This window comes from Conger conger, chromosome 19, assembly GCF_963514075.1.
Source record: "Conger conger chromosome 19, fConCon1.1, whole genome shotgun sequence".
In the NCBI taxonomy this organism is placed as follows: Eukaryota; Metazoa; Chordata; class Actinopteri; order Anguilliformes; family Congridae; genus Conger; species Conger conger.
In genome coordinates, this window is record NC_083778.1 from 7,836,034 (window position 1) to 7,862,571 (window position 26,538).

General features: G+C 48.0%; 2 protein-coding genes and 1 long non-coding RNA gene across 5 annotated transcripts in view; 2 read left to right on the plus strand and 1 right to left on the minus strand.

Annotated features, from left to right (window-relative positions):
- Positions 1-307: 307 nt before the first annotated feature.
- On the plus strand, positions 308-9,854 carry irak3 (interleukin-1 receptor-associated kinase 3). Of its 2 annotated transcripts, XM_061229780.1 has the most exons (13): positions 308-476; positions 747-929; positions 1,273-1,325; positions 1,568-1,631; positions 2,017-2,168; positions 2,280-2,344; positions 2,584-2,698; positions 3,151-3,266; positions 4,775-4,973; positions 5,720-5,776; positions 6,235-6,402; positions 8,499-8,853; positions 9,484-9,854. In XM_061229780.1, exons 1-13 carry the CDS (start codon positions 362-364, stop codon positions 9,609-9,611), a joined length of 1,770 nt encoding a protein of 589 aa, XP_061085764.1. In that variant the 5' UTR covers positions 308-361; the 3' UTR covers positions 9,612-9,854. The 2 variants fall into 2 exon arrangements, with proteins under 2 accessions (XP_061085764.1, XP_061085765.1); XM_061229781.1 differs by lacking the exons at positions 308-476; positions 747-929 and adding an exon at positions 1,042-1,068.
- Positions 9,855-12,378: 2,524 nt separating this feature from the next.
- On the minus strand, positions 12,379-14,450 carry LOC133119239 (uncharacterized). The gene is made up of 2 exons (XR_009706502.1): positions 13,918-14,450; positions 12,379-12,556 (listed from the first exon to the last, which is right to left on the minus strand). It is a non-coding gene; the product is annotated as an uncharacterized LOC133119239 (long non-coding RNA).
- Positions 13,390-26,538, plus strand: part of LOC133119238 (protein Wnt-16-like) — a 53,778-nt gene continuing 40,629 nt past the window's right edge. For both annotated transcript variants that reach the window (XM_061229752.1, XM_061229753.1), the window contains exons 1-2: positions 13,390-14,330; positions 25,186-25,348. In XM_061229752.1, coding sequence (XP_061085736.1) covers positions 14,034-14,330; positions 25,186-25,348 — 460 coding nt within the window. In that variant the 5' untranslated portion in view covers positions 13,390-14,033. The remainder of the gene's footprint in view (positions 14,331-25,185; positions 25,349-26,538) is intronic.

A 26,538-nucleotide genomic window follows, 5' to 3' on the forward strand; every position in this document is an offset into this window, starting at 1 on the left:
CTAAAACTGTCGATAATGGGCAGTCATGACCAAACTAAAAACATTTCAGGTTATTTTCCTAGCTTTTGTGATGCAATTTTGTCGTTAATGATGCCAGTGCGTCTACACTTTTGTCATAGACTCTCGGAAATCTAACGCAAGCCTGAAACTCACGTCACGACTTTTGGGAATCGAAAGATTCGCATGCTATTGAGGCCTATCTGAATATGGTAGCATTATACGAGTATGCTATTTTATGAGTTAAAGTGGTTCTGACTTCCAGGTGGGTGGGACTTGGGTATTTCCTGATTATTGCAATAGACGAACTGACGAGCGAGTGAGTTACTGAGTTCACTGTCAGAACAGTAATGTCACGATCTCAATGGCATCGCATACAGATTCATCGATGTTCTTATTTAATGTCCCTCCATCACGGATGGAGAAGCTTTGCAAAATAATCGACAGTGGTGACGGCAGCCTCGGGTGGAGAGATTTGGGTAAGAAACTTGATAACTTTCTTCCTTAGTTGCCTTATCCAACTGTCCCGTCAAATTGTGGTCCGTTACACGGAGTAGCTAATATCTGTTGAATCAGCGCATATTGTTTTCGCCAACCGAGTCTTTATAACAATACATAACTAGCATATAGCAGTCTATGGTAGTATTCTAAAAACTTTAAGTTTTATTTTTAGCCTTTGTGGCAACTGTTCCGTTTCGTTTCCGCTCTGATGTCATGTAATATCTGTGTGTGTGTGTGTGTATTGCCAGCTGCGCGTATTTTGCCCAATTGGTCAGAACTACGGCAGAATGAGAGACTAGAGGCTGCGGGCAAGAGCCCGACCAGCGAAATACTCTGGTCCTGGGCCCAGAAGAACAAAACCGTGGGAGACTTACTGCTGGTTCTGGAGGACATGGGCCATGAGAGAGCGCTTGATGTGTTCAGGTCAGGAGGTGGGTGGACTCCACTTATCCTGATCGTCACATTATTCACAATAACAACTTCATTTGTGGAGCGTCTTTAATGGAAGGAAACCGTTGCCCAACGTGCTAAGCAGCAATGCAATAAGGTCAAACGCACTCTTATCAAGCGGTAACCAACGTTGTACTAAAGTTTAAACTTTTGTTAATTGTTCTGTTGTTTGCCAACGTTATTTATCTTCTGTGTCTCGACTTAAAGCGCTTCCCTAACGTCTGGTGACCAACACGGACTGAGCAACAGAACTTCACAAAATAAATGTTGCCATGGTTACCGTTTAAGGCACACGCTGTAAAATGAATTTGGTTGTGTTTTCAGGCGCGAAGCCCGTGCCAAAAGAATGGCCGTCGCATTGTGAAGACTCTTCCCAGGTATGACGCAAAGGTCTTAAGAGCCTTTTCATCGAGGTACGCTACGCAGCACTTTACTTCTGGGGACACGGGTGTGGTGCGTTGTGTGGCTTTACTCTCTCTCTCTCTCTCTCTCTCTCTCTCTCTCTCTCTCTCTCTCTCTCTCTCTCTCTCTCTCTCTCTCTCTCATGAGAAGTTTTGTCTAATCTCACATGGGAGCCCAGTTCTGTTGCGAAACACCGCTAATTTAATTTAATTTCCAGGAGCCTTCTGACAGTTGGTCAGGACCCGAGGAGCTGCGTTATTCTCCCTGTTCCGCCAGCCAAGGTAGTGCTTTCATCAGGTCAGATCTTGTGTGTGTGTGTGTGACAGGGCTAGAGCCAATTCTGTGGTGTATGTAAAAATAAGTGAAAACTGTGAGATGGAGAAAAGTTCCTCTCCACCACCCCTATCCAGTTCTAGATTATCACTGCTAAATCATATTTAAAAAAAATATCAAGCAGATTTTAGTCACCAAGATTGTTCGTTCAACAAAGGAAAACATGCCCGGACACCTGTTTCTCATCGGGAAGTGGAGGGTACTGTGAGAGTCCGTGGTTTATACCTAGTTCCCTAAGGCTTGTGGGTAATTCCCCGGGTTAGTGTTTGGCCTGCAGGGCCCCCAGCAGACAGGGGGACGCATATCACCATGACACTCGTGCTCATTCCTCAGGCCGTCCCCTGAAACACAGCCTCACTTACGGTGACGTCAAAGAGGGAACTTCCTGTTTCCACCACAGCTCAAAGATTGGGGACAGCACCTTTTCCGAGGTGTACAAAGGCTCGAAAGGGGACCGGGCCTTCGCCGTTAAAGTGTTCAAGCAGGTACTTTCCAGCCATTTCAAGGTATTTGCCCACGTATGGCCAGAACTGTCCAGTTCGATAACATAATAACTGATTTTTGACAGTCGCCTGTCTCGTTTATATCGTATGCAGGAAAAGAATGCCTCTTGGAAGGAACTGTGGGACGTGTTCAGGACCGAAATGGAAATTCTGCACCAGTGAGTTTCTCGTGTCTCTGCTCAGGGCCAGAATAAAGGGCCAGGTGACACGAGGCGAACTTTATTTTTTGGGCTCTTCTCCTCCTTACTTAAGTTAGCAAGTTTGGTTGGTGACAAATTATTGTTGGTAACTTTACTTTTCCATGTGTCGGGAGAATACATTTTCCAGCCCACGTTTTTGCTTTTGCTTTTTTTTTTTTTTTTACTAAAACGTCTTGCCTCCCATCTGTCTTTCTCAGTAAACCGCATCCAAACATCCTGGAGTTGTGGGGCTGCTTTTTGGAAGGGGACCAGTACTGCCTTGTGACCCCTTACCTTCCCAATGGCTCCCTGTCCCAGTGGCTGCATGAGCAGGTGAGTCTCCCATCCAGAAAAAAGTTCTGTTGTATGAACTAAGAAATGTATTCTTGAGCAAGAAGACATATTCACATGGGCGTGTGCGTTAAAATGCCCAAACCAAATTTGGCTCAGGTTTCATCTGGATATAGCCTGGTACATCCTAGTCAGCGAGAACCCTTTCACTTTTCAATCAAATATGGCCCGGTTTCCACCTGAATGTCTCGATATCTAGACGTCTCTCAAACTACATATCTGAAAATATGGCCATATTTGCTTGAAAAGTGAAAGGTTTCTCGGCGACTAGGACCTACCCAGGCTAGATCAAAGTGAAACCTGAACTGAACTGGGGCTAAATTAGTGTTTATGTTCCTGCCTTGATCGGTCTGGATTCTGTCGAGATGCTCGCTGGGTTTTCACGCAGTAGCCAGTCTGAAAACAGTTCCCCCCCCCCCTTGGTTTCCGAGCAGGGGGCTGCGTCGTTGTCCTGGAGGGACCGGCTGAACATCGTGAAGGGCACCGCCCGGGCCGTCTCCCACCTGCACACAGCCCCGCCCTGTGGCGTCATCTGCGGCAACTTAACCAGGTAACCCCGGAAACCGCTCACACACCGTAGGGTGGCCTGTAGCGTAGTGGTTAAGGTAAATGACTGGGACACGCAAGGTTGGTGGTTCTAATCCCGGTGTAGCCACAATAAGATCCGCACAGCCGTTGGGGCCTTGAGCGAGGCCCTTAACCCTGCATTGCTCCAGGGGAGGGCTGTCTCGTGCTTAGTCTAATGAACTGTATGTCATTCTGGATAAGATGTAATGTAGTAGACTGCCCTGGTTATGGGCAGAAGCTTTTGGGGGAGGCAGTGTTTTGTAGCCTCATCCGCTGCAGTATGGGAGGGTTCAGGAAGGGTCGTGCCCGACAGATACAATCGTTGTTTGTTTGTTTTCGTACATCCTGTCAACTCCACAGTGGCCGAACATAGAAGATGGTGGTTAAACTCAGTGATGCAATCTGTCCCCAAATACAAGTACCAGCAACTGTGTCTGGTTAAACTCATGCAAGGTCGCCGGTTCGATCCCCGGTGTAGCCGGGATAATAAGATCTGCACAGCCGTTGGGCCCTTGAGCGGGGCCCTTAACCCTGCATTGCTCCCCTGCTTAGTCTAATCAACTGTAAGTCGCTTTGGGTAAAAGCATCAGAAAAATGCCATTAATGTAATGTAATGTGCTCCTTCCTGAGCCCGGAAACACCTCAAACAGAACCATACCTGTATGTTTAAAACACCCAGATGAAAAACATGATTATTTTGTGTCTGATGTCCACAGTCCGTAACTTGTAACTTGTTTTTTGAGCAGAGACTACGTTCAGATTACAGGCTGATGTGGCCCAAACCTACTTTACAAAGTAGCAGTAAGATACAGATCTTATTTTGGTCTGGGCTGCATGAACGCAAGAATCTGTGTTCTGACCTTTAAATATATGATTTTATGGCCACTGCCTGATGCGGTTCTTGATAGGAAACTTTGTCATAACCGTCAGGAGATCAGAATTTGTGTGGGTTTTCATCGCCACACCTCGCCAGACCACTACCCTCACCCTTCCTCCGTCTCCTCCTCCTCATCCTCATCATCCGACCTCCACAGCCAATGACCTTGGGCCGTGTCCAAAAGAATCATCTTACTTTTTACTTTCACTTTTACTTTACTTTACATTACAGGCATTTGGCAGACGCTCTTATCCAGAGATGTACAGTTGATTAGACTAAGCAGGAGACAATCCTCCCCTGGAGCAATGCGGGGTTAAGGGCCTTGCTCAAGGGCCCAACGGCTGTGCGGATCTTATTGTGGCTACACCGGGGCTACATTGTGGCTACACCGACCTGGCGGGTCCCAGTCATGTACCTTAACCACTATGCTACAGGCCACCCACTACGCTACTTGCCTGCTATTGAGTATACTTGAGTATAACTTGTAAACAGCTTGATTGCAACTTGTACACTCGATAGTAGGCAAGTAAGCTGTTTCGGGCATGGCTGTGATCAGCCATTGCGGCTCGTTTGTTTCCATGATTGCCTGTTTCACCGATAGCACGTTTCTGCAGTGAGAACATCCTTCTCGGAGAGCAGCTGGAGCCCAAGCTGTCCGATTTTGGGCAGGCCCGCCTGAAACCCTACCCCCTCACTCACGGCTGCACCGTCACCCTGGACGCCTTCCCCCTGGGAACTCTGGGATACCTGCCGGAGGAGTACATCCGGTACGGCAAGCTCTCCACCGCTGTGGACGTGTACAGCCTCGGAGTGGTAAGTAGCCGCTGACCCAGGATGAACCAGGACGATCTCTACGATACTCTAAAAACCCAACAGGAACTGACCCGGGATCAGCTTGCCTGGGTCTAGCCAAAGGGGTTTCCCCTCAATATTCTGACCTTGAACACTCCTAAAATTGCAAGTGACTTCCTCCAAAAACTGTCTGAGTTAGATGTCTGAGTCAGGAGTATAACTGCACTGAGTACAACCCGAAACCCTCGCAAATCTGGAACAAGGATGATGTTCAAAAGAGCCTAGCCGAGAGGGTGGTAAGTGTCATGAGCTTGCGTAGTTAAGCAAATCTACTGTTCCTCTCTGAGAAACGCCAGAGAAGATGTTTAATTTCCTTTTTCTTTTCTCTGCTTTTCTCAATGCTATATTTCGCCCAAATAAACCTTCCATTTTGTACCTAACAATCTGGACTATCCATTGACTTGACCCAAAAAGGACTCACAAAGTATGGATCAACAGCTCATCGCAAGAAACTTTCCCATTGTAAAAACAGTGCTGAGGCATGCATAATTTAATTAAGCTCTGAGCAATTTAGCCTCTGGGTTAGACCTCTCCGTATTGTTGCTTTCTGGTTTTACTCAGTGCGGTTATCCAGCTAACTCAGTAACTCAATATAATTTGGGAGTGGTGTGTGTCTTTCCTCATTTGAGATCATCGGGGGAACCACGTGATAAAATGCCATCCTGTATTATAATACAGGACTGATATGAATGTACTTCTGTGTTCAGGTGATGATGGAGACACTCACCGGACAGAGGGCAGCCCCGCCCAAACAAATCCCACTGGTAATACTGGTCTTTTATTGATTCAGAAATGTCCTTTCTTTTTAAAATACACTATTCTTTCAATACTTAAGACCGCCAAATCAAGCTCTCTGCTTCAAGGGAGCACATTACTTTTTCCAAAGCATTTACAGAAATTATTACGTGACACTACATTCCAGTCATTTGACAGACGCGACATACAACAGAGTGCCAATCAGAACCGCATACCAACTGCGCTGACAACCCAAGCATTATAACTCAAACATGTAATCTAAACCCTCAGTATCGTAAACGCAAACATTTACAAACATTTAAGTCAAAAATATTTTAAAAACAGATCGTAAAAAAGGCGTGGTAAAAGGACCAGTTGTAAAAAAAGAAATAATAATAATAATAATAACAACAGTGGCGAAACAGTATTGTTCGCTGGTGAGAGCAGGGAGATGCGGTGTGTCAGTGGCTTGTCTCCTGCCCCTCAGAGAGAGAGGCTGTGCAGGGAGGTGGAGAGGAGCGGGGGGCTGGATGTGTGTCTCTCTCTCCTGGACCCGAGGGCGGGACCCTGGCCTCAGGACACGGCGCTGGGCCTCTTCCGCGTGGCCCTGGACTGCACCGCCAGCCGGCCCAAAACCAGGCCCAGCATGCACCGGGTGAGGGCTGCTGAGCGGCAGAAGAGGGTTATGGGAGGAATGGCACACAGACAGACACAGACACACATTCATATGTGAACACAGGCAGATACAGACACGCATTCATATATAAACACAGGCAGATACAGACACGCATTCATATGTGAACACAGACAGACACAGACACACATTCATATGTGAACACAGACAGACACAGACACACATTCATATGTGAACACAGACAGACACAGACACACATTCATATGTGAACACAGACAGACACAGACACACATTCATATGTGAACACAGGCAGATACAGACACGCATTCATATATAAACACAGGCAGATACAGACACGCATTCATATGTGAACACAGACAGACACAGACACACATTCATATGTGAACACAGACAGACACAGACACACATTCATATGTGAACACAGACAGACACAGACACACATTCATATGTGAACACAGGCAGATACAGACACGCATTCATATATAAACACAGACAGACACACATTCATAGCTGAACATAGACAGACACACATTCATATATAAATACAGACAGACATAGACACACATTCATATATGAACACAGACACACACTCATATATAAACACAGACAGATACAGACACACATTCATATATAAGCACAGACAGACACAGACACACATTCATAGATGAACATAGACAGACACACATTCATATATAAACACCGACAGATACAGACACATATTCATATATAAACATAGACACAGACACACATTCATAAGTAGACATACAGTCACAGACACAGATACACATTCATATATAAACACATACAGACACACATTCATGTCAGTAATGAGTCAGTAATGTGTGTTTCAGCTGTGAGTGTGTCAGTAGAGTGTCAGTAGTTACTGTGTCAGTAGTGAGTGTATCAGTAGTGAGTGTGACAGTAGCTAGTGTGTCAGTAGTGAGTGTGACAGTAGTTAGTGTATCAGTAGTGCATGTGTCAGTAGTGAGAGTGTCAGTAGTTAGTGTATCAGTAGTGAGAGTGTCAGTAGTGAGTGTATCAGTAGTGAGTGTGTCAGTAGAGTGTCAGTAGTTACTGTGTCAGTAGTGAGTGTATCAGTAGTGAGTGTGACAGTAGCTAGTGTGTCAGTAGTGAGTGTGACAGTAGTTAGTGTATCAGTAGTGCATGTGTCAGTAGTGAGAGTGTCAGTAGTTAGTGTATCAGTAGTGAGAGTGTCAGTAGTGAGTGTATCAGTAGTGAGTGTGTCAGTAATAAGTGCCAGTAGTAAGTGTATCAGTAGTGAGTGTGACAGAAGCTAGTGCAGGGGTCTCCAATCTTATCCTAAAAGGGCCGGCGTGGGTGCAGGTTTTTGTTTTAACCCAGCAGTAACACACCTAATTATACTAATGAACTAATCCTGTTCTTTAATCAAGACCTTGATGAGTAGAATCAGCTGTCTTAGTACTGTGCTAAAACAAAAACCTGCACCCACACCGGCCCTTTTAGGATAAGATTGGAGACCCCTGAGCTAGTGTGTCAGTAGTGACTGTGACAGTAGTTAGTGTATCAGTAGTGCATGTGTCAGTAGTGAGAGTGTCAGTAGTTAGTGTATCAGTAGTGAGTGTGTCAGTAGTGAGAGTGTCAGTAGTGAGTGTATCAGCAGTGGGTGTGTCAGCAGTTACTGTGTCAGTAGTTACTGTATCAGTAGTGCATGTGTCAGTAGTGAGTGTGACAGTAGTTAGTGTGTCAGTAGTGAGAGTGTCAGTAGTTAGTGTGTCAGTAGTGAGAGTGTCAGTAGTAAGAGTGTCACTAGTGAGAGTGTCAGTAGTTAGTGTGTCAGTAGTGAGAGTGTCAGTAGTAAGTGTGTCAGTAGTGAGTGTCAGTAGTTAGTGTGTCAGTAGCGAGAGTGTCAGTAGTTAGTGTGTCAGTAGTGAGAGTGTCAGTAGTAAGTGTGTCAGTAGTGAGTGTCAGTAGTGAGAGTGTCAGTAGTAAGTGTGTCAGTAGTGAGAGTTTCAGTAGTAAGTGTGTCAGTAGTGAGAGTGTCAGTAGTAAGTGTGTCAGTAGTGAGAGTGTCAGTAGTGAGAGTGTCAGTAGTAAGTGTGTTGCGGGGTCTCCAGGTTGTGGAGGTGCTCAGCCAGATGCTGCCTCGGCCGGCTCCTCCCCCAGATGACCTCCCTCGGACCCTGGAAGACTGGGGCGGCGCCGGGGCCCCCTCCAGCCTGCCCGAGGAGCACGACGAAACCCAGGGACCTGCCCCGCAGCCGGGGCCTTGCGAGTGCAGCCAGTCAGAGGCCACCTTCCTGAGTGACGCGATCAGAGGGGCGTGGCAGCAGGACGAGACGGGGGCGGGGCAGAGCGTGCCCTTTGACCTCTACAGCAGCTGGCCCGTGCAGTGCAGCTGTGCACCCGGGGACGGACAGGAGTGCGAGGACTGTGTTTCCAACGGGTTCGCAACCGGGCAGTCACACACAGGTACGCATCACACACAGGTACACACCATACCTGCACAGTCACACACAGGTTAAGAACATTGAATATGTTATGTAATGCGATGGGGCGACATGACTCAGGCAATAAGAGCAGTCGTCTAGCAGTCGGAGGGTTGCCGGTTCGATCCCCCGCCCGGGCTGTGTCGAAGTGTCCCTGAGCAAGACTCCTAACCCCCCTGACGAGCTGGTCGGTGCCTTGCATGGCAGCCAATCGCTGTTGGTGTGTGAGTGTGTGTATGAATGGGTGAATGAGAAGCATCAATTATACAGCGCTTTGGATAAAGGCGCTATATAAATGCCAACCATTTACCATTTAATGCATGATATAACTAAAATGTTGCTACAACAATAAATGATTAAGCTCACTGTATACTCATGCTTGTGAACGAGCACTTATACAGTTCTCTGCAAACTCCGCTGCTGTTTTCAGCTGCCGTTATATTCACGGAAGTAAGAGGCCTGAGGTAATCGCAAAGACTCATGGCGGGGCCGTTTGTCAACCTTTGAACTGAGGGCAGTCAACCTTTGAACTGAGGGCAGCTGATGCGCTGCGTTCATCGGTCGGTAACGACGCCGGTCTCACTGTCCTCTTTGTCTGTCTCCACCTCCCCAGACGCGCCAGCGCACAGGCCGGGGGAGCACGTGCCCAACCAGGCCAAGGAGCGCTTCATCAACAAGATCCAGCGGTACAACCAGGGCCTGATCAACACAGAGGAGCTGCTGTCCATGAGCAGGGACTGAGCTCAGGCTAGTGCTAGCAGCCTGGGCCCGTCACCAGCTACTTCCGCCTGAGCCACTAGGGGGCAGCGATGTGCGTTTGCTGACTGGAACTGAGTCGTGTGCGGTGTAGTGCTTAGAGCGTCGCGCTTGGGAAGAGCTGTTGTTCAATTGGACAGGCTTGCCTCACCTTACCTGACCCCGTCTGACCTTACCTGATCTCACCTGAGCATAACTGACCTTACCTGACCCCGTCTGACCTGACCTGATCTCCACCTGACCTCATCTGACATAGCTGATCTTACCTGACCCCATCTGACCTTACCTGCCCCCATCTGACCTTTCCTGATCTCACCTGACCCCATCTGACCTTACGTGATCTCACCTGACCATAACTGACCATAACCGATCATACCTGATCGCAGCTTACATCACATAACCTTACCTGCCTCAGAAACCACAAAAAAAAAAAGACTGAAATTGAAACCAACAAATAAAACCAAACCACCCGTCTGGTCCAAAACGACATACAGACAAAACGACAGTTGCTGAAGTAGGCAGGAGTCTGTCTGCTCTAAATGGAGTCTGAAATGTTACAAGAGATGATGTGTAAATACATAAGTACAATAAAATGTCTAAATTAATTTGCTAAATCATTGAACGTGTTTCCCCTTTATTCCTAAGTTCTGTTCCATTGATGCCACTGCTCACGCACACGCTCACGCACACTCTCACTTACGCATTTTTGCATGTGCGCAGGAAACAACTAGGCAGGGGAAATGTCCCTGAGCAAGAGACCTAACCCCCAAATGCTCCTGACGAGCTGGTCGGCGCCTTGCGTGGCGGCCAATCGCCGTCGGCGTGTGAGTGTGTGTATGAACGGGTGAATGAATCGCCATCGGTGTAAGTGTGCGTATGATAAAAAATTAAAATAAAACTAGGCAGGGGAAATGTCTGAATTTACAAAGTTTTACCACTAGAGGGCAGCCATTGTATAGCAGTGAATGGAGCCCTATGTTTGCAGAAATTGTAGTTATATAATTTCACCAGGAGAGGGCAGCAATAGACTGGAGCTGAGCCATATTTGAGCAGGTAATGCAGTTTTATTATTTCACATGTAATTTTATTAAATTGAATAAAAAGATGAAGGTGTTAAGTGTAACTTTTATATGTTAAGAAATCATTTTAAAAGATATCCACAGATCTTGCAGTAAGATGCGGAGTATCTGTCTGCCTGTTATATCAGATACTGGGGTCAACAACGCTCGTGAGCAAAAAAGCACGACTACGCCGCCGGTTACCTGTTAAAAGTTATATTAAACGAACTTAATTGCTGACTACCCCGAATAAACCCCGCTATCCATCTAAGAAATGTCATGATAAATGGTAGAGAGAGCTAAGCGAGCGGGTGGAGTCTTTGGTTGAAGGGCTGAAAGGTTCAGTTGGCTAAATTACCTTAATCTCGATAATTAATTAAAATAGCTAACGTTAGGACTGAAAAAAAAAAACATTCGGCGGTGGCATTTTGCTTTCTGTAGCCTTGTCAATGGTCTTATTTTTTAAATTTGCAATACTTTATGTATTTATCTCGCTAAATTATTACTTTGACTTACTATGTGTGTGTAAAGACACAACGTTAGCCATTTGCTAACACGCTAGCTAGCTCTTGCGATGAAAACGCTACGGCGCCAAACTCGGAGCTGGCGTCGTAGCTAGTTGCCTAGCTAGCCTAGCAATGGATATTTAATTTTCCAAGCCATTTCGTAAAGTGAGCCTATCTGTACAATGCCATAACGTTGATGTTGTATTGTAGTTACCTAATTAGCTTTCAGCAACCTAAAGGCTAACGTTATCTCACAAAACTTAAAAATCGTTTTGCTAATTAGCAGACCAAGTGGTTCTCAACAGCTCCCGGGAGGCATTGAGATGATCGGAATGTACTGAAAGCTCCAATCAGAAAAACGCCAAGGCATAAGCAAGTGTTAAGTAAAATGAACAGGTAACATATATACTTGCAGCTACAACTACAATCGCAATCCCAGAAATGTTTACAAGCTGTTCATTTTTCTGAATTAGATGTTTTTCTTGTTTAGAGGGTTTGTTTTCCATCTTAAACCACATCATGTCACGCTATGGGTGACACGGAGATTGAAAGTGCCGTATTCACATTGTGCTTATTGTGCTACATTGCACACTGTTGTTTTAACAGATCAGATTTCAGATTGAGGCGAATCGGTAATCTCAATAGCTGTGACAGTGTGGACACCTGGTCGTGACATATTATAACGAGCCGAACCTGCACTGTGGTAGTCCATTGAAGGGGAGGAAAAAGAAAACACGTATTCAGCAACCTTATTAAGAGGCTTGCTTATTGATTCACCAGTCTTTAATTTGACCAGTTAAATAAACCTCTTTTTATGTAAATGTTTGCGGGGCGAGGTTGGGAACCGCTGCACTCTGAGCGCCGTAATGTGTGAAACTCAAACCCTGGCAGGGCGTGTGGTGCGTCTGCCGGCCAGCGGGGGGCGCTGGTGCTCTACCCGCACGCAGCGCCACATCAAACTCGCACACCTGTGACTCAGTGTGACAGCAGTGAAACTCACGTCAGCTGTTTGAAACTGCAAAATCGAAATCATCGACGACGTGTCCACGGAGTAACACAGCTCTGTAAGAATGTAAGATTAGCCCTGTTTTTGCAACCTTTTTTTTTTTTTTTTTTTTTAAAAAGGAACGTCACGTTTGAGTGCACAACCGTAAATGATTTATGCAAAAGACAATGAAGTAAAAATGATGACAGTTGATATTTTCAACAGTTTTAATTTTTGATAAAAGAAAATAAGTGTACCTCAAAATCGACCAAGAGAACACCTAACCACAAAATGACTCTTGCAATGGCCATCTCAGTCTCCAGGCCTGGCATGTCTGAAGAGGCAAGTCCACAAGAACAGACCAGAGCATCTTCAAAGATTCTGGATGGGAGAATGGTCATAGATGTTCCCCTTGTCATTTGACTTTACAGACTTTATTATTTAGATTTGAAATAGCGTCTATCACCGGCTTCTGCCAAAGTTATTATGTACACTCGCAGGTCAAATACACAGTAACATCGCAGTAAGAGAGAGAGAGTTTGTTTATTAATTAAATCATTCATGGGCATTCATGTGCACAGTGTACAATCATTTAGTACCAATAATGTTTACTTTTAAACAACGACCAACATAATTAGACTAAGCAATAGTACAAAATATTTAACATTGAACTCATGAAAGCTATTTGCATCAGCTGTTTTTCCAGTATTTTGCACTTATATAACATTGATGTTTGTGTGTGTGTGTGTGTGTGTGTGTGTGTGTGTGTGTGTGTTTGTGTTATCAGTAAGCTATTTTTGTATTTCAATAGTTGAGTAATTTTTTTATGTCAAACACCCATATTTCATCTATCTAAAAATATCAGTTTAGTGATTGGTGTTTTCCTAACCCTTAGAATGGTTAGTCTCTGCCACTAAGCGAGCAGGGATGGATGCAGATTTCAGCAAGGAGCAGTGACGACAGCAACGTCCACAATGTTCACTTTCATTTTAAAGCGTTCCAGTTATAAAATAAATGCAGTTTGTTCCCATCCCGAAATCTTTCGGCATGGGTGTGGACGCGCGTGGGACAGCAGTAGCGGTTTTGTTTTCGTGTATAAATCACGGGTTTGAAATCGGGAGGAAGTAACTGTTTACTTTTTCAAAGAATTAATGGAAACCAGGTGGACTCCGCTTCTCTGGATATTTTCCACTTCAAGACGCCCGGAGAGTAGGTTAGGCTACGACCATATTTGGACATCAAACGTGGCAGTTTGCAAAATAAACGGCATGCTTACGGAATCGACAGTTTCTCCTGGTGTTGTTTACGGAGCTAAAAAGTCAGCGTGGGGCCCGTTGGAGTTTTCCTGTCAGAGCGCAGCGGAAGCGTGTGATCATTTGCAGTCATGAGGCTCCGCTACCCGAAGTGGGTTTAATCTGGAGGCTCGCTTCCCCTGACGTGGAAAACCTTTGCCTGCTTCCAGTCACTGTGGTATTCTTGGTTGTGAAACTGCGCCTGGATGCTGGCGCGCGCACACCCATCTGCTTACAATCAATATCCGGGACGATTTTGTGATGGAAATTATGCTTTCTACGGATTCACTCTGCCAACTCGTCTCTAATTGTCAAATCGCGGAGATGGATATAGTTGTTGACTTTGCGAGACATTAGTTTGTGTTTTGAGTAAACCCCAAATTCGGCGTTGGAGACCGTTCAAAGCATAACATGAAACTTTGGACATCTAGTCGTCACACTGTAGCCTACCTTTCAGAATTGCGCTGTTTGTCCAAATAGGTCCGCTATTTCTTTTTTTAACGGTTTCAAAGTGCTGCTTTCGCACTGCGTTGGTGTGGGATGCGGGGTCGAAGCGAACATTCCAAATGGTCTTCCTCTTGCCCAGAGTCTTCAAAGCCGAAGGAGAAGCGGGGATGTTCCGTTGGCTGCTTCGGGCGCTCCGCCGCCGGTGTTGTCCGCGTTCAGTGCTGCTTGTAGGAGTTGCTTTATGCCTTTTCTACCAGACCCTGGTGGTCGCCCGGAGTCGGTTGAAAGCGAGCCCTACCGTCTCCAACCTGCCAAACAAGTCATTGGAGCCCGACGGACAGTTCGGCCAATTGCTTCGCAAACACCCAGATCGCCTTAATTCTGTGATTGGAGGGTTGAAAAACGAATCAACAAATGTGAGTGTTGACGCATGTTTTGTTTTTTTTATTCATGAAAGTTTTTTTTTATATTGTACCTATTGTACATTTTGAAACTTCAGTTGCCATATGTTTCGTACTGGAAAACGATGTAAAAACAAAACAGTAAGGTGTAGAATCATACGCCCGTTGATTCTGATTAATCACTGTTATGAAAAATGATTAGCCCATCATGGGGTACTTACAGCTTCAGTAATTATCTCCACAAACTGAGATAGCTTAGCGTGCATGTTAATTAAGGCAATTGACTGTATGGTCCAGTAATTCCGAACGGACCACTCACCTTGATTTTCCACACACGCACAACTATCGGAAGGATTCCCAACGACAAATTCAAGTGGTTTGCTGAAAGTCAAAAAATAATTTTGACACTTACGTGCCTGTTTTTACGGTCGTATTTTTGGATGTGAAGTTCAAGGCTGTGTGTGGATTGGCCAAGAGGACGCCGACACGTGTGCCAGAAGCACGCCGCCGCAGGGAGGTTTATTTACAGAGTCCATATCATTCTCTGCGCTGACGGAATGTTAAGCGCCCGCGAGACAGACAATTTGCGTTGCGTCTGTAATCCTTTCATTCTCCCTGCCGCGATTAACATGTTACTCAATCGAATGGAGAGTCCTCGTCGATATCGTCAGGTTGAATTCTACTTCGTGTCCGTCTTATCTTGAATAAAAATGCAGGCTGAACTGTGTCTTGGCATGGAAACGATTCGATACACATTGCATGTAAAAAGAGAACACACAAAAAAAACGGAACTTTAATTTAGAACACTGTTTTGGGTATTGGTTGTTTATCATTCAGCCTCAATCGCTTACAGTGGGTGCAGAACACGAGGAAGCGAATCCGAGAACAGACACCCTCAGTGACTGAAGTAAATTTTGCCAAAAGGTGCCTTTCTGGAATTTCTGTAAAATCAGGCTGTGTGTGTGTGTGTGTGTGTGTGTGTGTGTGTGTGTGTATGTGTGTGTGAGTGAGTTTTTATTTTATTTTTATGAATCTTAATATAACCTCCGGACGTGCACATTGTGGAGACTGACAGCTGTCTGAGGTCAGCTCTTTGCAGGGCTGGTAGAGGAAGAGACGATTACCTCAACCTCTCTGTCCCGTTACCCACAATGCCCCAGGTCCCGGCTCTCCCTTCTTTATCACGGAGGAATGTTTTACTCCATCACTCCCCTCAAACGCTCCAGCCGTGCCTCTCTCTTCCCGTTTAACTGTCAGCGGACTCTGTCTCTGTAAAACATATCAAGTCCTCCCCCGAGGTCAGAAGACGCGCCGTTGCATCTGCCGTCTGCAGAACGCGAACCTCCCGCTCTCGGAAATAAAAGTCACGGGCGGAGGCACATTATCGTTCTTCCAACGGTCGCGTTTGCACGGCGCCCTGTGGACGTTCTGGTCGGAAGCGGGGGCCCAACGGGCCCCAGGGGCCGGACAGGAAGTGGGGGGGGGGGGGCCTGAGCCGCCAGTCGGGGCCCGAGGCGGTGGCGGTGATCGGCGGAGAAACGGGCTCTGTTTCAGAAGCAGCCCCTCTAGGCGGTCTGACGAGATCACCGCTGCCCGCAACACTGAGAGCCTTTATCGGGCCCAGAGAAGGTCTCCACAGGGCCTCGTCCTGGGCAGAGGTGAAGCCCTGATCCCCATGGTTACGGAGCTTGACTGACACTTTGTTGTTCTCCATCTGGAGGCGGGAGGGGGGGGGGGGGGGTTCCTCTGTGGTCAATCTTCAGACACCTTCCTGGTGGTTTTGAGCTACTTCTGAGATTGTGATTCCTCTTCAGCTGGAACCTGGTCCTGTGAGCCTCTTCCATCAGACGCAGGGGTCTACGCTGAAAACATCTAATACGGTCTACGGTATTTTAATTTGCCGCAGGACCAAAATGTATATCCCGCTCCCCTGAAATTTGCCCAGGTGTGCAACGGGGATGAGGCTCATCCGACTCGCGCTTCGGTGATGTCATAGGCGGGTGTAACCCGGGCCAGGTTTCGGACGTGCTGATTTGGTCCTTTCTGTCGATGATGCCGTACTGATGAGCTGGCAGAATTCTATGCAATGAAAGAGATTGATCTCTTATCCTTGGAGCCCCCGTTCACAATAAGGGATAGGGGTTTGGTTTGGAAGCAGTCTGGAGCAGTGGCTTCAAATAGACTGGCTTGCTTTCAGCCTCTGGCTGTCATTCCGACACGGGGCGACGTGGCTCTGACAGTAAGAGCGGTCGTCTGGCAGTCGGAGGGTCGCCGGTTCGATCCCCCGCCCGGGCTGTGTCGAAGTGTCCCTGAGCAGGACGCCTAACCCCCAAATGCTCCTGACGAGCATGGCAGTCAATTGCCGTCGGTGTGTGAGTGTGAGTGTGAGTGTGTGTGTGTGAATGGGTGAATGAAAAGCATCAATTGTACAGAGCTTTGGATAAGGGCGCTATATAAATGCCAACCGCCAACCGCCAACCGGCTCGATCACGGACTGGGCTTTTCCTCCAGACTGGGCATGTCTAGCCCAGCTCCTTCCGGCTCCACAGGGCAGTGGCTTAAGATCCCACAGAAAGATTTGTGTCTTGTCTCTTATACTTCACTGAGATGGGATATTGAGAAAAGTCACGCAGAAATAAGCACCTCGATCTCAAACACAATTCAATAAGTGATATAAAAATAATAATAATAACAATAATAATATTTATTATCGGACGCGTGACACGGACTCATGTTATCCCTTATTCATTGTTCATTGTTCTGCGATTGTTGAAGAGTGCCTGTCTTGAGCTCCCTGTAATGAGCATAGTCAAGTTGCCTACTATTGAGCATACAAGTTGTATACATGTGTGAAGCTTGTCTACTTAATATGCAGGCTAGTGTGCTGCTTCAGACATGGCCGGTGTTTCTGCAGTTTGCTGGGAGCCGAGTTTCCGGGCCGCCCCTTAAACCCTCGCCTTCCGTAGTCGAGCAACTGCTGTCATCCAGGAAGTGTTGGATTGAGGTTATGTAACACTAGCCCTCCCGTTTGAGACGGCGCTGTGGTGCGGTTTCGCTCCCGACCTCTTCTCCCCCCCCCCCCCCCCCTGAACCCTGTCCAAAGCCATATCCTGCCCACCTGAATATGGCTGACACACCGGTCCTGGGTTTTCTGCCCTGTGTTGAAAAGGCACACGCTATCTGAGAGAGTTAGCCCTCAGGCCTCCCGTGTTCTGACGACGGCAATGGCAGTGCCTTAACGCCGAAACTGACGTTTTTGCTTTTGCCCGAGTCTTCATACACGTTCAGGTCGGGGCTTCAGACGTGAAATCTAGGCTGTGTCGCGATGGAGGTGGGAGTCAGGACAGAATTACCAACCAAAACAGAACACGCTGTGAAATGTTTAGCATTCGTCTCACTGGAGCGGAGTTAATATCAGTCTACTCGGGATCAAGTGCGTTCATTCGGCACTAAACGTTCAGCGTTGGGTGGGTTGGGAACAAGGTTGTTGTGTGTGTGTGTGTGTGTGTGTGCGCGCGCGTGCAAGTGTGTCTGTGTGTTAGGAGGGGAAGCCTTTGTATCTGTGGTGGCTATACTGGCAATGCAATAACATGCGACTACTTTTTCGAACGGGGCTTCTGTCCTCGGCGACAGAAGAAGCCGTGCTCTGGGCCGTGCCTGTGCTATATCTGTGAGGGATCAAACTGCACGGATGTCCTTTGACCGGTGCATGCTGGGATATTTTTACCCGGGGCCCAGGAGTGGCAGCGCCGAATCGTCGCCGGCAACGGAGCCCTCCATCCTTTTCGGCGGGGTAGGGGGTGGGGGGGGGGAAGCCGCCCGGTGCCAAGCCCTTTCACCCGTTACCAAGCGAAGACACAGTCCCGCCCGCACAAACATCCCCGCTCACTTCCCCCACTGAATACCAAACAATTCCCCCCCCAAAAAAACGCCCGGTCCCTCCGCAAGCCTCTCTCAAACGGGGCAGGCCCTCAGCCAGCAGCCTGTCCCAAACTGCAGCTTTCTCACATTTAAACTTGTGTGAACTACACAGCACTCTCCTCTAAAACAGCCCCCCCCCCCCCCCCATTTAGTTCCTAATGGATTCTTCCATTCTCCTTCAAACTTGAATGTAATAATGAAAGGGTGCTTAAAAACCACCATACCACAGTTTATGAAATCCTTCAGTGTGACCCCCCTCCCCCCGTGTTCAGTTCCTAATGGAATCTTCCATTCTCCTTCAATGTAATAATGAAAGGGTGCATAAAAACCACCATACTACAGTATATGAAATCCTTCGCTGTGACCCCCCTCCCCCCGTTTCTTCATGCCTGTGTAATTGCTGCTTGTCTGTAGCCGAGTTCTGGTTGTTGTTATGAGGAAAGAGCTTTGTTTACTTTGTGTTTGCAAGGGTTTAGTCAGCAGGCTCTTCCGTGGCACTGAAATGGCGCAGATATCGGGGGGTGTTAAGTGTGCGGGGGTTTACGGGCGGTAAAAATAGCCCTCGAGTCTCACCAATGTGCCCCTTACAGGAACACTTTGTAATTAGCTATAGGTCACGGTGCCAACCACCAGGCTTTTGGACTTCGACTCGATTGATTCAACCAGCTGAAAACCCCACACTGCCACTTGTTTGGCAACATTAGATTCACATGGCCGGCAGCAGAGTAATTTGAGTATTAAAGGTTACCTTTCATTAACTTGGATGGGAGACAGCAGTGGGTAGCACCGCCGCCTCACAGCGAGGAGGTCCTGGGTTCGAATCCCTGTCGGCCGGGGCCTCTCTGTGCGGAGTTTGCATGTTCTCCCTGTGTCTGCGTGGGTTTCCTCCGGGTACTCCAGTTTCCTCCCACAGTCCAAAGACATGCAGGTTAGACTGATTGGAGAGTCTAAATTGCCCGTAGGTATGAGTGTGTGAGTGAATGGTGTGTGTGCCTTGCGATGGACTGGCGACCTGTCCAGGGTGTGTTCCTGCCTTTCGCCCAATGCATGCTGGGATAGGCTCCAGCCCCCCTGCAACCCTGTTCAGGATAAGCGGGTTCAGATAATGGATGGATAGGAGACAGCGGCGGGTCTGCTACTACTAAACCGATTACAGTGAACCAGGAGAAGCCTGAACCAATGACAGTGAAGGATGTGAAGCCTGAACCAATGACGATGAAGCATGTGAAGCCTGAACCAATGACAGTGAAGGATGTGAAGCCTGAACCAATGACGGTGAAGCACTTGAAGCCTGGACCAATGCCGGTGAAGCACTCAAAGCCATGGTGAAACATAAGTCTTTCAGCATTCCGTACGTTTGTGCTGATCAGCAGATAGTCCTCATTTCTGTGTGGTCTGCTGGTCCTGGGCCACTGAGACTGTCCCATGAAAAGTGCTCTATAAACAAAACAAAACAAAACATGGCAGCTGTCCTAGCTCCAGCACCAGCAGCGTGACTATCTCCGCATTTATCAGACACTGCTGAACGGACCGTACGTGCACTTTTACAGGGGCCTGCATGTGTTCCTGCACTTCCTGCGCCCCACCGGAACGTGTTCTTCAGCCCTGTGCCCGTCGCTGGGCGGGACAGTCTGTTTTGGGTGTTTGTTTTTTGGGGGGGGGGTCTGTCTCTGTGACATATGCCTGTCTGGGGAACTCAATGCCGAGTAGGCGTGACCGAAAAGGGTTGTGATTTGGTGGGTCATGGCGCTGTGCTGGGGCTTTAAAGATAGCACTCGTATTTATAACAGCCTCTCTGTGGTGTTCAGTAGCACACATTCCAGCCCCCAACTCCCCCGCGGTCGCGCGGTCAGACCCCTGGGGGGGGGGCTCCAGGGCGGAGGGTGGTGGTGGTGGTGGTGGTGGTGGGGGGGTGTTTCCGCTGCCGGTGACGCCAGCATCCACATCTGTGTGAGACTCACACACACACACACACACACACACACACATACACTCACACACACACACACACACTCACACACTCTCACACACACACACACACTCACACCCTTCGCACGCTCGCCTTCCTGGACCGCTTCGACCGTTCGCACCGCTTCGACCGTGGCCCTTCCGTGGTTCGGGAACGTGGTGGGATCGGTTGCCACGACTGCTCTAGCGTCACTGCTGAGTGCCAGCATACCGCCATTTTGGCTCCATCTCTCACACCACTTCTGGGACAGGAAGTGTAACCCCCCCCCCAAACAACCAGTCCGGTGCCTCTACCTAACAAGCCAATTTAGGGTTGTTAAATATTTATCCGAATCAGTAGACTGTGCAAAGATTAGTTCCAGTTTGGGATTAAATACGAATTTGGGTTAGTGAATGGGCGACTACAGCAATTCTGTCCTGCTATTAAAAGCAGTCATTTACAGTCCTTCTGTTCACACGCTGTTAAACTTTTCATATGACTTTTTCTCAGTGCTGTGGTATTCAACAACAAAGAAATACTCCAGCACATTGCAGCACATTCCAGTTCTGGCAAATTCTGCCTAATAATTGGCACATTGAAAAAGAAAAAAAGAAAAAAGAAAAAAAAGCTTCTTGTATTGGCATCGAGGCTGAGGTTTGTGGAGTGCAGCTTGTGCTGTTTATGGGTCTGTATGGATGAATGTGTGTGTGCAGCATGTGTGTGTGTGTGTGAGTGTGTGTACTGTATGTATGGCTGTGTGTATGTATGTATGTGTGTGTACGTTTGTGTGTGTGTGTGTGCGTGTGTGTGTGTGTGTCTGAGAGTGTGTGTGTGCGTGTGTGTGTGTGGAGTTGGAGTTGGAGTTGGAGGGACCCTGTGCCTCAGACCTGCTGTGGCTCCACATGGAAACACTTACTGGCTCCAGCAGTGGGCCTCACCACAGAACTCAAACAGGCCTTAAGTACAGCTACAGGCCGTCTGCTGCACACACTAATGCACGCACACACACACACACACACACACACACACTCACACATGCACATGCACATGCACACTCACACACACACACACACACACACACTCACACTCACACACACACACACACACTCACACTCACACACACACACACACACATACACTCACACACACACACACACACTCACACACTCTCACACACACACACACACACACTCACACACACACACACACACACACACACACACACACACACACACACACATACACTCACACACACACACACACACTCACACACTCTCACACACACACTCACACACACACACACACACACACACACACTCACACACACACACACTCTCACACACACACACGCACACTCACACACACACACACACACACACACACTCACACACACACACACACACTCACGCACACTGGTGGGTCTTGACCGCAGGCAGACATGTGTTTTTCTTGGCCGTTTTTCTGGAGATATTTGCAGGGTGGCTGCCGAGTTTTGTCCTTGTTTCTTGTTTCCATGTTCAGCTGGGTGGTACTGCAGGCGATAGTGTAGGGGCGACATTGAGCGACATTATTGGCTCAGGCGGTGAGAGCAGTCGTCTCATTGGCTCAGGCAGTAAGAGCAGTTGCCTGGCAGCCGGAGGGTTGCCGGTTCGATCCCCCGCCCGGGCTGTGTCGAAGTCCCTGAGCAAGACGCCTAACCCCCAAATGCTCCTGACAAGCTGGTTGGTGCCTTGCATGGCAGCCAATCGCTGTTGGTGTGAATGTGTCTATGAATGGGTGAATGAGATGCATCAATTGTACAGCACTTTGGATAAAGGTGCTATATAAATTCCAACCATTTACCATTTACTATTAACTGCTGTCTCTTGAATCTGGACGGTGTTGGGAATTAGTGCACTTTCACCCCTGACCTTTGCACTTGAGTTTGCAGTGAAACTCACTCTCAATAGGAGTATCTGTGAAATGCCAGTAAAGTATTTTTTATTTTATTTATTTTTTTCCCCAAAATAGTTTTGGCCTTATTTTCCCTTTAATCCCCAAAACCATATTTTTTTTAGGTGAACATTTTTTAGTCACAAGCTCCATTAGCATGCCTGGAAACAGGACCACGCTGCCAAAAAAGCATTAAATCACAGAATGACCAGACGCCTTCTTAAAGACTCTCCCTCGCCCTTCAGTAAGCCTATTTGAGCCTGCAGTAGCAACCGCCACATTGAGATAATGAGCACACACGAGGCCTTTTTTCCGCGTGCGAGTCCCTATTGTTTGCTTACCGATTCGGAAGGTCAATGATTAACACCTAGATAAATAACAACATGCACATTCGTAGAAGATTTAATTAACCAGCCGGCGATCTGCAAATCGCAAGACGTTGGCGAAAACCGGAAGAGAGTCCTGTGACGTACTCGTGTGTTGTTTTTGAGTCTTCGGACCGTTTGAGATGCAGGGGAGGGGGGCTTTGCGCTGGTAATGTGACTCCTGAATTGAACTTTTGAGTTCGGATGAACGCTCGGCTCTCTGCTGGGATTAAGCGGTGCCTTCTTAGCGGTATTCCCAGCTCTGCGACCGCGGGCGATCCCGTTGGCTGACAGGCGCGGCGCATCGGCCAATCGGAGGAAGGGCGGCGGCGGCTGAGGCGCTTGACCACGCCCCCGGTGCCTGACCGCGACGGAACCGAGACCCTCGGCTGCTCGGCTGTATTTGAGGAGCGGGAGAGCGCCTTCGGCGTTGCGTTGTGGGAAGGTAGCGGCGGCGGTCTGGAACGGAGATGTGTCAGACGTGCGATAGTCGAGCGAGGGGCGAGGCGACGCGGGAAGAGGTGCACCCTGGGAAGGAGACGACGGAAGTCCAGTGTGTGAGGAGGAAGACTGCAAGAGGTGAACAGCGACTGTGGCTGTGTCCAAATGGTAAACAGTCACTGTACAATAAGGGCAATAAACAATGTAGCGTAGTGGTTAGGGTAAATGACTGGGACCCGCGAGGTCGGCGGTTCGACCCCCGGTGTAGCCACAATAAGATCCGCACAGCCGTTGGGGCCCTTGAGCAAGGCCCTTAACCCTGCATTGCTCCAGGGGAGGATTGTCTCCTGCTTAGTCTAATCAACTGTACATCGCTCTGGATAAGAGCGTCTGCCAAATGCCAATAATGTAATGTAATGTTGATGCTTCTTATTCACCCATTAATACACACACTCATACACCAACGGCGATTGGCTGCCATGCAAAGTACCGACCAGCTCGTCAGGAGCAATTCGGGGTTAGGTGTCCTGCTCAGGGACACTTCAGACGACTGCCCTTACCACCTGAGCAAATGTCACCCCGTAAGCACACATGCCTGCTATTGAAAACATAAGTTGTGTACATCTTGTAAGCAGCTTGACTACTCAATAGTAACCTAGTGTGCTGATTAGGAGCCAGTGCGGTATGGAGAGAGAGGTGCATTATGGGAGGGTTAACAGTAGCCCTATCGTGAGAAGAGTTGGCTCAAGAGGGGCCAAACTTTGAGCTAATTGCTGGCTTGAGTGTGACTGTGGTCCTTTCGGCCAGTTCTGGATCCTAGCCTGAGCTGATTGGCTGCGTCTGTCCTAGTCAGAATCCTGACTAAGAGTTATTTTGAAGTGCCATCCACACAAATCATCATAGCGCCTCCATTTTGGCTCAAGGCTGAACCGCAAATCACCGAAGAGGCTCCATTTTGGCTCAAGGCTAAACCTCAGGGCCCGTATTACTAAACAGCGTCACGGCAGTTTGAAACGAGAAACGTCTGGAGCTTCCCCGAGTTGCAGGCCATGTAGTGTGCTGTGGTTTCCATGGGGCACAGGAAATTCTGACTGTTTACCGGTCATTATCTTTATGAGAATCTCTGAACTCTGTCCGCTCATTGTTATGTTTGGGGCTCATGTCAGGGGGATGAATCAACAGTTTATACTCAAAACATTTACTTTCCTCTTCACTTCTACAATAAGCCAATACTTCACGTCAGTGTTTTTAAAAAAAACCCCAAAAGATTGCTTGGAATATAAAGATGCGATTACAGTTGCAATCGTGCGACAATAAAATGACAGTTAAAATGCCGGAAATTTCCGGAAACCTTTCCCGAGGGATGTTTCCACTCCCGAAACTGTGCGACCATATCTACTGGAGCCGAGGACATGAATTCTCACAGTCCCACAAATAGAATCTGAAAGGCCATAATCACTCTTAATTCCTCAAAGGCCCTACGACAGAAATATAAGCGTTTACAATAAATTGAAAGCGAAAATGCAGCTACTCGGGGCTAAACGCATAAAGTTAACGCCGGTGTCGAGTGGAGAGCATATCTGACTGGTTAAGCCATGGAGTGTGCACTAACTGTCACTCCCTAATGGGGAGACAGGGGTGTGAGGTCAGAGGGGAGTGTGTGTGTGGGGGGGGGGGGCATTCTTCTACCCCACACCTCCTAACTGCCCCCGTGTCTCACCAGATGCTGCCCTGCTCAGAGTCAAGGGCTGTCTCTTCCACCGGCTCAGTGCGACAGCTGGTTACGCTTTTAAAATATCATCAGTACATTTCATGTCAGTTTATTCGTAAAAATAAATCAAATTTAATAACTGTCTGAAAATGGCAGTTATTTATGCGTTCCCTCGTATATTGTGAAGTGCTGACATTTGATTTAATTTAATGTGATATTTAATTTTGGTATGTTTTCTTATTGAAAACCAAAGGATCTGAATATTTTTTTCATAATGAACAAAAAAAGTGAATGCCCACACAACGTTTTTATCAACGTTCAGCCGTGCTCAGACAACGTTACATCAACATTCAGCCGTGCTCAGACAACGTTACATCAACGTTCAGCCGTGCTCAGACAACGTTATATCAACATTCAGCCATGCTCAGACAACGTTACATCAACATTCAGCCGCGCTCAGACAACGTTATATCAACGTTCAGCCGTGCTCAGACAACGTTACATCAACATTCCGCCGCTCTCGAATGCTGAACCTGCCTTCCACCTCCCCAGGTCCAGCTGAGCCAGTCGGGGCGTGGCAGGAGGGCGGTGGTGCTGATTGGTCAGCGCGTCTCCACGGATACGGAGGTGCAGCTCTACCTGCGCGTGCTGCAGCAGCGCGGCTACGAGGTCAGAGCGTCGCGCTGCACCGACGCCAGCGCCGCTCTCCCGCCAGGTGAGGCACGGACAGACAGAGGGACGCCGCGTCTCTGCATTACACTTACAATTAGTAGTCTAGAAGGGGGTAGTCTAGTCTTTCGGCAATGCTTCAGTGTAGTTTAGTTTAGTTCGGCATTGCTTCAGTGTAGTCTAGTTTAGTTCAGCAATGCCTCAGTATAGTCTACTTTATTTCGGCAATGCTTCAGTGTAGTTCAGTTTAGTTCGGCAATGCTTCAGTGTAGTCTAGTTTAGTTAGGCAATGCTTCAGTGTAGTTTAATTTAGTTCGGCAATGCTTCAGGGTAGTCTAGTTTAGTTCAGCAATGCTTCAGGGTAGCCTAGTTTAGTTCAGCAATGTTTCAGGGTTGTCTAGTTTAGTTCAGCAATGCTTCAGGGTTGTCTAGTTTAGTTCAGCAATGCTTCAGGGTAGTCTAGTTTAGTTCGGCAATGCTTCAGGGTAGTCTAGTTTAGTTCGGCAATGCTTCAGGGTAGTCTAGTTTAGTTCGGCAATGCTTCAGGGTAGTCTAGTTTAGTTCAGCAATGCCTAAGTGTAGTCTAGTTTAGTTTGGCAGTGCTTCAGTGTAGCGGTTAAGGTAAATGACTGGGACAGGCAAGGTTGGTGGTTCGATCCCTGATGTAGCCACAATAAGATCCGCACAGCCGTTGGACCCTTGAGCAAGGCCCTTAACCCTGCATTGCTCCAGAGGAGGATTGTCTCCTGCTTAGTCTAATCACGTCGCTCTGGACAAGAGCGTCTGCCAAAATGCCAATAATGTAATGTGTTGTCCAGGTAGTTCATGCTCGAGTGTATTTTATTGCGGGTGCCTGTGGTTCAGGCTCATGCAGCGTAACCTGCATTTTAGTTCAGGATTCACAGCTGTCAGTCACGAGCCCAGCTGCCCCGCCCCCCGCCTCCTTCGCAGCCGAGAGCCGATTAGACGAACAGACCCGGGCCTAACGAGCCCACCAGGCCCCCGTCCTCCTCTCCGAGAAGCAGGGGGAAACCTCGGGGCCGAAATACAATCCCTCCTGCCCCATTACGTTACGCGCTGCACTCCCGCCAGCTCTGATTGGCCCAGACCGCCGCACTCTCATCTCTTAAGCCAATCGGAGGCAAACAAAGAGGAATAAAAGAGTCGACTTCACCCCCACAGCTGTGACCCCCCCCAGGGTGCAGGGTCATGACCCCTCAAGCTCCAGAGATCACC

Coding starts and splice junctions, on each gene's coding strand:
- irak3 (XM_061229780.1), top strand. CDS start 362: ATGGCATCGCATACAGATTCATCGATGTTCTTATTTAATGTCCCTCCA. Junction 1,326..1,567: donor ATTGTGAAGACTCTTCCCAG/GTATGACGCAAA, acceptor TTTAATTTCCAG/GAGCCTTCTGACAGTTGGTC. Junction 4,974..5,719: donor ACGTGTACAGCCTCGGAGTG/GTAAGTAGCCGC, acceptor TTCTGTGTTCAG/GTGATGATGGAGACACTCAC.